Raw genomic sequence first — 12,701 nt, forward strand, 5'->3', positions numbered from 1 at the left:
AAAAGGACAGAGAGAAATGTAGCAGTAGAGAAAACAGAGAGAGGTAAAGGTAGAGAGAGAAAGAGAGAGTGAAAGAGAGAAAGAGAAAAGTACAGAGAAATGTAGCAGTCGAGAATAGAACAAGAGGTAGAGACAGAGAAAGAGAGAGTGAAAGAGAGAGAGAGAAAGAGAGAGGGAGAGAGAGAGAGGGGGTTAGATAGAACGAGAGAGAGAGGTAGAGAGAGGTAGAGGGAGAGAGAGTGAAAGAGAGAAAAAACAGAGTGAAATGTAGCAGTACAGAGAGAGGTAAAGGTAGAGAGTGAAAGAGAGAGAGAGCGAGACAGAGAGAGAAATAAAGAGAGAGAGAGGAGTAGAGAGATGGAGAGAGAGAGAGATACACAGATACACAGCTGTACATTACTACAAAGAAGCTGCATTGCTATTTATTATAATTTTTTATATAATAATATATTTATATATATTTTATATATTTATATTTATATTATATATTTTTGGAATAATTAATTCAGTTGTTTACTTAAACTTGTGCTCAAACCTACCTGTTTGGTTATTTTATATTATATTATGTTAGGAAAATGTTGAACAGAGGTCTGGCAATACAAATGTGAATATTTGTCATGTTAATAAAGCAACTTTTAAATTAAACTGAATTGAATTAATAGAGAGAGAGAGAGATGGATGGTAGTAAGTGAAAGAGATGGAGGTACACATTTATTTGGAACTACAGCTGCAGTAAAGGGATATTGAACCCGTCTGGATGTGGAATGGTCTCACAGGACATTAACCAGCAAATGGGCCACACGTTTACACTAACGCTTCCTGAAGGGCGGGTTTATACAGATATGAAATCCGCATCAAACTGAATCAAATTAAACAGCAGAATGATGAACGCAGAATGATAAGCGCTTATTAAATGAAGGAACGCAGGAACTGAGTTTAAGCACAGCTGTTTGAGTCTCAGAAAACTCCCTCAGCTCCTCCTCGAGTTAAACTGCAGGAGCAGAGTTAAAATACAGCTTTAAGAGAAGCTGGTTTTTATTCAGCAGCCTTCACCTTCCAGTACACCCGGTTCCTGAAACCTGACGCTCGTCCCCCAGCGCCCGCCCCCGCCTCTCCTCCCCAAACAACCCTCTGTACTCCCCATCACCCCTCCATAACACTGCTCTCTCACACACACATATATATATATATACACACACACACACACACACTTCTAACAGATGTTAGGCAATAACCATTTCCTCCTGAAGTAAGAGAGCAGCGTTTTCTGCACTCTCGGTGCTGCAATCACATTTATTAGTGATTAGTTCTATTAAAAGAGAACCTCTTTGTATGCATTATGTCCTTTAACAAAGACAGACATATGGTAATAATATTTTTTATTATTTTTTTTTAATATATATATATATATTACTACATCTCTGCCATTTATAACATACCAATCGGGTAAAAATGTACCGGAAACGGGTAAAAATTGGTATATTTATGATTATTATATAATGATTATGATTATTATATATAAAAGGTGTATTAACACCTTCGTCAGTGTAAAAAAAATGCACTGGATGCTTGCACAAGGCGTGTATGTGTGTGTATATATATATATATATATATATATATATATATATATATATATATATATATATATATATATACACTATATGTCATTATCAGTTCAGTGATGGCTACAAAGAAGCGCTAACAACAGTGTTTTTTAATAAGCTTCTTAAAAGCTTCTTTTAAAGTTATTAACGCCTTGTTTTAAATGTCAAGGAGGTTGATTTTATTTTTTTATTTTCAGAAAACGAGCAAAAAAAAATGGAGAGATTTCAGACCTCAAATAATGCCAAGAAAACAAGTTCATATTTATAAAGAATTTACGTTTTAATGAGTTCAGAAATCAGTATTTGATAGAATAGCTCTTTCATTATGTTCTCCTCCACCAGTCTTACACACTGCTTTTGGATAACTTGGTTTAATGGCTTGCGATCATGCATCTTCTTCTTGATTATATTCCAGAGGTTTTTAATTTGGTAAAATCAAAGAAAACTCATCATTTTAAGCGGTGTCTTTTTTTGTTGTTGTTCAAAAGCATGTCTTACTTAAACCTGTTCAACTTGTCTATTTCACATTTCCCCTCATTTGCTAGACTGTGAACGACTTCTCTTATTGTAATCTGGTCCCAAAACTTCCTCTAAGCAGCGCTGATCACTGATCTCAGAGAGATTACCTGCTCTCTTCTCTCAGTGAGGTGATGAAATCTCCAGGAAAGGATGACAGACATTCCTTTAACTCGCTACTACGCTCGCTTATACATGCACAGTGTGTTTATCAAGAGCACTGAGACACACACACTCACACACACACTCACCAAAACAGAAAAGAAACATCCTGCTTCATTCCTCAAAATTCTGTTAGACTGGATTGCGCATGGTAAAATTAAAATTAACCTTGGGTTCATTTCTAAAAACACTGTAGTCATTATTCTGGATTATTCTGGACTCTCGGTCGAGAGGCAGGTACTGATTTGTTGGCCTCATCTCTAAATGCGACACTCCCACAGAACTCAGAGTTACTACAGCCACCCGTCCAAAACAGCAAACGCCCAAACAAACAGGGCAGACAGGAAGTTTGCCTTTATAGCCGCTCCCAACAGGGCGAAAGAGAACAACAGAGCAGAGAAACTGTACAACTGAAGCTTCTTTGAAACTAATTCTAGAGAGAGGTTTCTCAAAAAAAGCTCAAAAAGCATCGTTTTGTTGATTTTTCCAGAATGAGAATCATTCTAACACACAGTGATTTTTTTTTTTTGCTTCTCGCATATAAACAGATATTTCAGCCAGTGATCTTCAGATAAACCTCTGTGGGGTTATTATCAATATCTACTCCATATAGTCAACCAGTGAACCAGCATGTGTCCTTCTGTACATGTAAAATAGTAAAAAAAGTAAAGTATAACAAGGATGTGTATAGTCACTAATCTGATATACCAAAAAAAATATATATCATCCAATGATCTATACTGCCACATAAAGCGTGATGGGAATAATGGCGTTACTAACGCTGTTACTTTTTTCAGTAAGGAGTAATCAAACTAATTACTCTGACTGTCACTATAATGGTGTTACCATTTCTCACACTCCATAATATATATATATATATATATATATATATATATATATATATATATATATATATAAAATACAGTTTTGTTTACGTAGCTTAGCTTTACTTAACTTACCTTACCTTACCTTACATTACATTTGGTAGACGCTTTTGTCCAAAGCAACTTACAATAGTAAAGTACAAAAGTAATAGAAGTTAAAGATAAAACATTTTTAGACAGGGCTTAAAGGAGGCCAAAGGGAAATAATGGGATAGAGGAGTGAAGGAGAGGAAGAAGGAAATGAGGGTAGAAGTAGTTAGTGTGTTAGAGGTGTTAGGAGAGTAAGAGCTCTTTGAAGAGCTCTGTCTTCAGGAGTTTATTAAAGATAGTGAGTGATTCTCCTGATCTGGTAGTAGAAGGTAGTTAGTTAGAGGTGTTAGGAGAGTAAGTGCTCTTTGAAGAGCTCTGTCTTCAGGAGTTTATTAAAGATAGGGAGGGATGCTCCTGATCTGGTAGTAGAAGGTAGTTAGTTAGAGGCGTTAGGAGAGTTAGTGCTCTTTGAAGAGCTCTGTCTTCAGGAGTTTATTAAAGATAGTGAGAGATTCTCCTGATCTGGTAGTAGAAGGTAGTTAGTTAGAGGTGTTAGGAGAGTAAGAGCTCTTTGAAGAGCTCTGTCTTCAGGAGTTTATTAAAGATAGTGAGGGATGCTCCTGATCTGGTAGTAGAAGGTAGTTAGTTAGAGGCGTTAGGAGAGTTAGTGCTCTTTGAAGAGCTCTGTCTTCAGGAGTTTATTAAAGATAGTGAGAGATTCTCCTGATCTGGTAGTGGAAGGTAGTTAGCTCCACCATTGTTACCCCACCCCCCAGTGTACCTTATGTATTAAAATTGATTTTGCGCCTTATAGTGTGAAAAATACGATAATTATCAAACAATTTTAGAGCTGTGGTGCTGTGGACAGAGAAACTCAGACCTGCTTTAAATAAACAAAACACTGGATAACACATTCACGAAATACCCCCCCACACACACACACACACACACTGATGACCGTGTCTAAATCTCTGAATTCAGTGTGCACCAGTGAACAGACTTTCATTGTGATTGCTGTCTTCAGGCCCTTCAGTTTCACAATGTGAGCGTGTGTAAAACGCTGCATTTAAACTCTATTAGTATACAGCAGAGTAACAGTCCTCCCACAGACATTCTGCTCCTCTGACACCATCCGGCACCACGCCACTGCTACTGCTACTGCTACTCCAACCAGCTTCAGCTCCCACAGAAAACAACCTTACCAACGGAAAAACACTGATTTATGTCCTGAGGTCAAACTGTACGTGCTGTAATCTCCCAGCACAGATATTTATGGATGGATTTCAGTGTGAATATAGTAGGAAGCTCTGCTGTATTGTATTACAGGGATTCAGTACTACACCCGTAACCTGACACAGTGATAACGGTCACAAAGCCTGGGGGCATGCAGTTCCCAGCTTTAACACTTTAATAGTGTTATACACTGAATACACAGAATAAAGCCTAATAAGTAGTGAATAAATAATTTACAAATGTCTAATTAAGGCATTATTAAGCAAATAATAAGACATTAATAAGCGCCTATTTTGTGTTCCTGTGTTCAGTACAAATTCAACACAGAGCATCGTTTGGGTCTTAAAACACAACTAAATGTGGGTCATTTTTATACATCCTTCACAGTTTTGTTTTTGGTTTTCTGGCACTGCAGTAAGTAGGGCGCACTGACCCGGGAAGGCAGAGGATGGCTGAAGAGTGCTGCACTGCCGCTGGACCTCAGGCTATGTCCTCTTCTCAAACTCTGCTGGGCAAACGGCCTGGACAGCGCCTCCTGCAGAACACAAGAGCAAATCATGATATTAGACGTGATCAAAATCATGGAACAGTTTTACAGTAGCAGTAAATTCACAATAACTTCATTAAAGATCAGTGTTGTACGACGAGTACTGAAACATACGAGAAAACAACTCAAATACGTTCCCATCCTGCAGCGAGATAAAATATCACCAGACCAGACTGGTGTAAAAGAAAAAACTGCAGTCACACCAGCAGCTGTTCCCCATCCCATCTTCCTTTAACGCCAATTAAACTCACCGTCAATTCATTCCTCCAAAACTCTCCCATCTACCATGTAAAGGCTAACGATTAAAGCGTACGATGAAAAAGAGAGAGGCGAAGAAGAAGACTGAGAGCGTATGAGTGTGTGGGAGGCGACCGCACTGGGGTCACCGGGGGTCAAGGACTGGAATGGGCGAAAAGCTCTTATCTCTGGAGGTAATATATTGTAGACACGCAACTCACAAATCAGCATCTTCAGCAACGCGGCACATCCCTCAGCCTCACTTCAATTTACAAAGAGAGGGATAAAAAAAAAGTGCAGAGTCCATCACCTCACACACAAACACATCTTGGTCTATATACATATATATATATATATATATATATATATATATATATATATATATAAATATATATATATATATATATATATATATATATATATATATATATACAGCTCTGGAAAAAAAATAAGAAACCACTTAAAAATTATGTTTTTCCTTGATTTTACCAAATTGAAAACCAAATTGAATAATCAACAGGAAGATGGATGGTCACAAGCCATCAAACCAAACTGAACTGCTTGAATTTTTGCACCAGGAGTAAAGCGGCATAAAGTTATCCAAAAGCAGTGTGTAAGACTGGTGGAGGAGAACAGGATGCCAAGATGCATGAAAACTTTGATTAAAAACCAAAACAGTGTTATCCCACCAAATATTGATTTCTGAACTCTTAAAACTTTATGAATATGAACTATGAGACGTTTTCTTTGCATTATTATTGGAGGTCTGAAAGCTCTGCATCTTTTTTTGTTATTTCAGTCATTTCTCATTTTCTGCAAATAAATGCTCTAAATGACTATTTTTATTTGGAATTTAAGAGAAATGTCTGTAGTTTTTAGAGAAAACAACAATGTTCATTTTACTCAAACATAAACCTATAAATAGCAAAATCAGAGAAACAGATTCAGAAACTGAAGTGCTCTCTTATTTTTTTTTTTCCAGAGCTGTATATATGTCAGCAGTAGCTATGATATATATATATATATATATATATATATATATATATATATATATATATATATATATATATATATATATATATATATATATATATATATGTAAGCAGTAGCTTTCACTGCTACAGACAAACCGCCACCATGTTTAGTAAGAAGATAACACCGACGCTGAGCTCTGAGGAACTGAAACCACTGAAGTCCGGAGCCTCGGTGGTCGACTTTGTAAAGTCGAGCTGTACTTGAGCGGTCTCGTGTCATTAGAGGCGGAGGCGGGGTTTTATTTGGCCTATCTCTGCTCACAAGACGCGAGAGCTTGCGGAGGGAGAGCCCAGGCTATTTGTGCTGATTAGCTCGTCACCCTGAATAAAGAGCCAACTCCCCACAAATCAAACAGCAGCACCTAACCGCCACCGCCTCCTCCTCCTCCTCTCACACACAGCCTGTCACCAACCACTGTCACTGTCACTGTGTGTGTGTGTGTGTGTGTGTTTCACATTAGAGGCTGACAGTTTCTAAACTGCAGCACTGTCACAGATCCAGGAACAGTGGGCCGCTGGACCGTCAGGGGGAGTGTGAGAACAGCTAAATGAGTATTTTTATAACTGGGTCAGTCTATACTTTTCCACTTGGATGGATTGTTGCTCAGGATATGAGATATTTAATCTGATTGGTTGCTGTTCTAAAAGGGAAACATTGTAAGAGGAAGCATACGCTGAACTTTACACATACATACAGTGCTTAAATACAGTACTACACCACCACACTGTGAGATTATGCAGCAAAAACAAACAACCAGCCCTGTCACAATAAGATTTTATTGTGGACGATATACTGTCCCAGAAATTATTACGATACACGATATGTATGTAATTTAAAATATAATATTAAATGTCACTAACATAATAACATAACAGAACACACACACACAAAAATAAAAAACGGACACTGATACTAAGTTCCAGTTTTATTCTGAGAGGCTCACAGCACATTTAGAGAGTTGAGGAACTGTGGGGTGAGGAAGTGAGGGGTGAGGAAGTGAGGGGTGAGGAACTAAATAATCTGCTTCTCTTTTACAGCTCATCCACGAGACACAGCTCATTCCCGACATGCAGCTCCTCCCCGACGCGCAGCTCCTCCCCGACGCGCAGCTCCTCCCCGACGCGCAGCTCCTCCCCGACGCGCAGCCCCTCCCCGACGCGCAGCCCCTCCCCGACGCGCAGCCCCTCCCCGACGCGCAGCCCCTCCCCGACGCGCAGCCCCTCCCCGACACGCAGCCCCTCCCCGACACGCAGCCCCTCCCCGACACGCAGCCCCTCCCCGACACGCAGCCCCTCCCCGACACGCAGCCCATCCCAGACACGCAGCCCATCCCAGACACGCAGCTCATCCCCGACACGCAGCTCATCCCCGACACGCAGCTCTTCCCCGACACGCAGCTCTTCCCCGACACGCAGCTCTTCCCAACACACAGCGCATTCCCGACATAGAGCTCATCCCAGACACACAGCTCTTCCCAGACACACATCTCTTCCCAGACACACATCTCTTCCCAGACACACATCTCATCCCAGACACACAGCTCTTCCCCGACACACAGCTCTTCCCCGACACACAGCTCATCCCAGACACACGGCTCTTCTCCGACACACAGCTCATCCCCCGACACAGCTGCAGAAATCAGAATGAGAGGGAATAAAGCAGTGTCTGATGGACTGTGGTGGAACAGAACGTGGTAATGAAAGCACGGGATCGTGGGAAGATGAACTGAGAGTGAACAGAATGCTCTCTCCTTCCTCTTTCTCTCCGTCTGATGCGTTATCACAGATCTCCCTCTCTCTCTTTCTCTCTCTATTAAACATTCCCACCCACTGCTTTTTACTAAACATGCTTTAATGCACTGTGTGAGCATCACACACATGGAGAACAGCACACACTCTCACTCTCACTCTCACTCTCACTCCTAGGCACTCAAACGCTCTCGCTTGCAGCTCTCTGAATGACCCAGGGGAGCGCTAAAGGAAAAGATAGAGAGAGAGACAGGGAGAAAGAGAGAGAGAGAGAGAGAGAGAGAAGTGAAGGCTATCTATCTTCAATGTAGACTGAAAAAGCAGAGATGAGGTTTCAGCACATTAGGTAAGCTCATAAACAATCAGAGAGAAAGGCAGTGTAGCTGTTTGAATGTATGACTGTGTGTATGTGTGTGTACTCTCATACACACACACACGCTCACACACACTCTCACACACATTCGGATTTATCGGATTTATCAAATTATTGTACAACCGCAATCATTTTATTGATCAAGGAATGCCTAAAAACAGAATGAGCCGCTATGGCAACAATAAAACACTGGTTTTGTAAGATTTGATGTAGGCCTGTCACGATAACTACATTATTAACTTTGCTGACCTTAATATCACATTATATCATTCGTTTTTTCTTAGCAGGAATAGCACATTAATGTACACAGTAAAAACTGTGCTTTTATATTATTTAGGTTTTTTTTTTCCCCGCAATATTTAAAAATTTGTCAGTTTAAATGATTTAATATTTCTGTGGGGTCTTAAATTGGTCTTAAAATGACATTAATTTCATTTATCGCAATTATTTATTAAGACTACATATTCATCAACACAAAAACTGTTACTGCGACAGACCAAACTTCAGTATATAAATATCCTTACAGAACTCACTCACTGAAAATAAAGTCTGAAAATAAAACAGACAGACAGACAGACAGGAGGAAAGTACAATGCACTACATTTCTGCAGTCATTAATACATTTATCTATCTTACATCTTAATATTTTAATATCACACACAGACACACACTCACACACTGTATAAACCCTGCGTTTAGCAGCAGGGCTAATATACGGTGTTTCCTGTTCCAGTTTCAGACTGTGAGTCACTGAAGGTTTTTGAGGTTTTTAAGAACCTGCATCATAGGGGCTTCCAGTGGTATATTAGGCTAAGTGCTGCCACTATAATTACTGTGATTGCCGGTTCGAATCCTGTTCATGCAGCTTGCCATCAGCTGCCGGAGCCCTGAGAGAGAGAGCACAATTGGCTTTGCTCTCTCTGGATGGGTACAGTAGATGGCTCTCTTTCCCCTCATCACTCCTAGGGTGATGTGGATCAGCACAAGGCTGCGTCTGTGAGCTGCTGTATCAGAACTGAGTCTGACTTCACATGTATCTGAGGAGGCATGTGTTAGTCTCCACTCTCCTGGTGTTGGGGCATCACTAGTGATAATTGACCTTGTAAACTGGGGTGAAAATGAGATAAAAAAAAAAAAAACTAGAAATTAAATTTAAAAAAAAAAGATCATTAGTTCATTCACGAATCATTCGCTCATTTATTATCTTAAACATCTTGTTTTCACAGAGGAGGTGTGAAAAGCGCAGGACATGTAAACAGGAACTCTCGCTTCATGTCTAGACCTTGCTGAAGAGTGGTGTGAAGAATGCAGCGCTGCAGTGTGTGAGATGAATAGGAGTGTGTGACACACACACACACACACACACTCAATCATAAGTAATATGTGGTGATGCTGCCGGTTTGAGAGTATTATCCCTCACTGAGAGCAGGACGTATCTGCAGCAGGACAGCAGGAGGTGAAGCTCAGCTCCACTCGAGTGTGTAATAGGGAGCGCATGACTGAGCTCCGATTACGTTACGTGGTCACTGGACACTGAATTATCGCCACAGAAAACGCACCACACACTCGAGAAAACTGGGGTCATGTGACAGAAGACACTTCAAACAACAAACAGGCTGTAAAGAGACACTCCTAACAACTAAAAAGGGATTAGCACACGGATTTCATACGAAACAGTAAACAAGGAAATGAAGGACAGAGGAAAGAGAAGAACAGACACAGTTTTGTGGAACAGCTCTGGATTTATATGGATTTAGAAAAAAAGAGGATTTTTTATTCCAATGGATACTGTGGATATATAAACAGCAGCAGCAAAGCAACAACCCACGGCAGAAAAATCTGTTAAGCATGGGGGTGGCAGCCTCATGGTCTGCCTCGTGTACAGGACAGCTTGACATTTAATTATGGACTCCTGAATTCTGAACTGTACCATAACAATCTACAGGACAATGTCATGGTATCTGTCCTTGAACTGAAGCTTAACCACAAATGGGTCATGCAGCAGGACAATGGCCCTGAGCACTCAAGTACAGTATGTCTCCACTCTTCCACGAGATGATTCTGCTCAGAGGAGCATCAGGAGGAACAGTGAAGAGCACTGAGGAGGAGCAGTGAGAAGCAGTGAGAAGGAGAAGTAAGGAGCAGTGAGGAGAAGTGAAGAGCAGTGAGGAGCAATGAAGAGCAGTGAAGGGCAGTAAGGAGGAGCAGTGAGGAGCTTTAGAGGAAGAAGTGAGGAGCAGTGAGGGGCATCAAGAGAAGCAGTGTGGAGGAGAAGTGAGGAGCAGTGAAGAGCAGTAAGGAGCAGTGAAGAGCACTGAGGAGCAATGAGGAAAAGTGAGGAGCAGTGAGGAGCATCAGGAGGAGCAGTAAAGAGCAATGAAGAGCAATGACGAGGAGTGAAGAGGAGTGAGGAGCAAGCAGGTAGAAGCACTGAAGAGCAGTGAGGAGCAGTGAAGAGGAGTAAGGAGCAATAATGTAAAGTGAAGAGAAGTGAGGAGCAGTGAGAAGCATCAGGAGGAGCAGTGAGGAGAAGTGAGGAGCAATAAAGGGGAGTGAGGATCAGTGAGGAGCATGAGAAGGTGAGGAGAAGTAAAGACTAATGAAGGTGAGGAAAGAAAAAATGTTGTTGGGCAGGTCCTGAAAGATAAATGCACTGGGAGGAACACACTAACTCACTCGAACTCGACAAAGGTGTTTATTAAATAAGCTCCTACAGGGTGGAGAGATGGATTCTTTAAACCTACAGCTTCTCACAGCTGTTCTGTGACGACAGTTCAGTGTTTTGTGTTTTTATTAAATGAATCAGCACATTGATTCTCTGGGACTGTGGTTTATATTTAAAATTTATTTATGATACTTGTATCATAAATGTTAGGAAATAGTTGAATTATTTATCACTAAAAATAATAATAACCTTGTGAACCGGAGTAAAGGTACTATAAACTATAGCGGTACAGAGAAGCAGCACCGACAAAAAAAACAGAGAAACAAGAAACACGGTGAAAACAGTGAGAGCTCCACACAGGAGGAGGAGGAGGAGGAGGAGACCACGCGTTTCCACAGCAACTCCATGGTGACTGAGAGACGGTGTGAGGACAGACTTATCGCAAGAGCCATCTTTCCATCCCTCCATCTAATCATATCTCCATTTCTCAATCCCTCCATCTAATCATATCTCCATTTCTCAATCCCTCCATCTAATCATATCTCCATCCATATGTCCATCTCTACATCCCTCAATCTCTACATGAACCATGTCTACATCCCTCCATCTAATCATATTTCCATTTCTACATCCCTCCATATCTCCATGTCCCTCCATCTCTACACTTCTCCATCTCTACATCCCTTCATATGTCCATCTCTACATCCCTCAATCTCTACATGTACCATGTCTACATCTCTCAATCTCTAAATCTATCCATCCAATCATATCTCCATCTCTACATCCCTCCATCTCTCCATCCATCCCTCTATTCCTCCATTTCTCCATCCCTCCATCCAGCCATCTCTCAATCCCTCCATTTCTTCATCCCCCATCTATCTATCCCTCAATTTCTCTAGCCATCCATCTCTCCGCCCATCCCTCCATTTCTCTAGCCATCCATCTCTCCATCAATCCATCCATTTATATATTTTCACAGGTAAGTTCTGGTTCTCTTTAATCCACAGTCCATTCAGTTATAGAGCAGCTCGCAGTTCAGGGATTTCACCAAAACTCATCAGCAGTTCAACTTTTACAAAGAAAATAGAAAAATCTCCCTATAGAAAAGAAGGAGATAATCGTTTCCTTTTCCTGTTCCTGTAAACTCATCACAGAAACTATAGATTATTTATTAAACAGAACATCTAGAAGAGATTTATAAAATTAAGTAAAAGGGCTTCAATATTTAAACCACACTTTAGCGAATCTCTTTATTCGTTTGTTTGGCCTCCTTATCTTTTCTCGCAGATCTCTCTACCACTATCACTCTCTCTTTCTCTCTCTCTCTCTGTCTGTCATTCTCTCTCAGTGGAGAAGGGAATCCCTTAGGATCCCCTGGTGAAACAGAGCTTCAGGCACACAGGTTGTGCTGTTTTGTAGTGCTGATCCGCCGTATAGATCTGCAGCATTTCATCACTTGTTTTCTCCCTCTGATGTGGTAGAGAGAGAGAGACAGAGAGGGAGAGTGAGAGAGAGTGAGAGAAAGAGAAAGAAATAGGGGGGGAGAGAGAGAGAGAGAGAGGGAGGGATATTGATATGCGGTTTCTAAAGAGATTCTGAAGAGTTTCTGCCAGTTTGGGGTAGAGCTGCCTGATATTAGAAAAATTTTACATTGCAAATGTTCTATT

The 12,701-nt window shown here is 40.8% G+C and overlaps 1 protein-coding gene across 1 annotated transcript in view; it reads right to left on the reverse strand.

The window, feature by feature from the left end:
* mcu (mitochondrial calcium uniporter) overlaps positions 1 to 12,701 on the reverse strand; it is an 82,569-nt gene that overhangs the window by 41,833 nt on the left and 28,035 nt on the right. The window contains exon 2 of the mRNA XM_049481155.1: positions 4,863 to 4,964. Coding sequence (XP_049337112.1) covers positions 4,863 to 4,964 — 102 coding nt within the window. The remainder of the gene's footprint in view (positions 1 to 4,862; positions 4,965 to 12,701) is intronic.

This window comes from Astyanax mexicanus, chromosome 7 (genome assembly GCF_023375975.1).
Source record: "Astyanax mexicanus isolate ESR-SI-001 chromosome 7, AstMex3_surface, whole genome shotgun sequence".
Lineage (NCBI taxonomy): Eukaryota > Metazoa > Chordata > Actinopteri > Characiformes > Acestrorhamphidae > Astyanax > Astyanax mexicanus.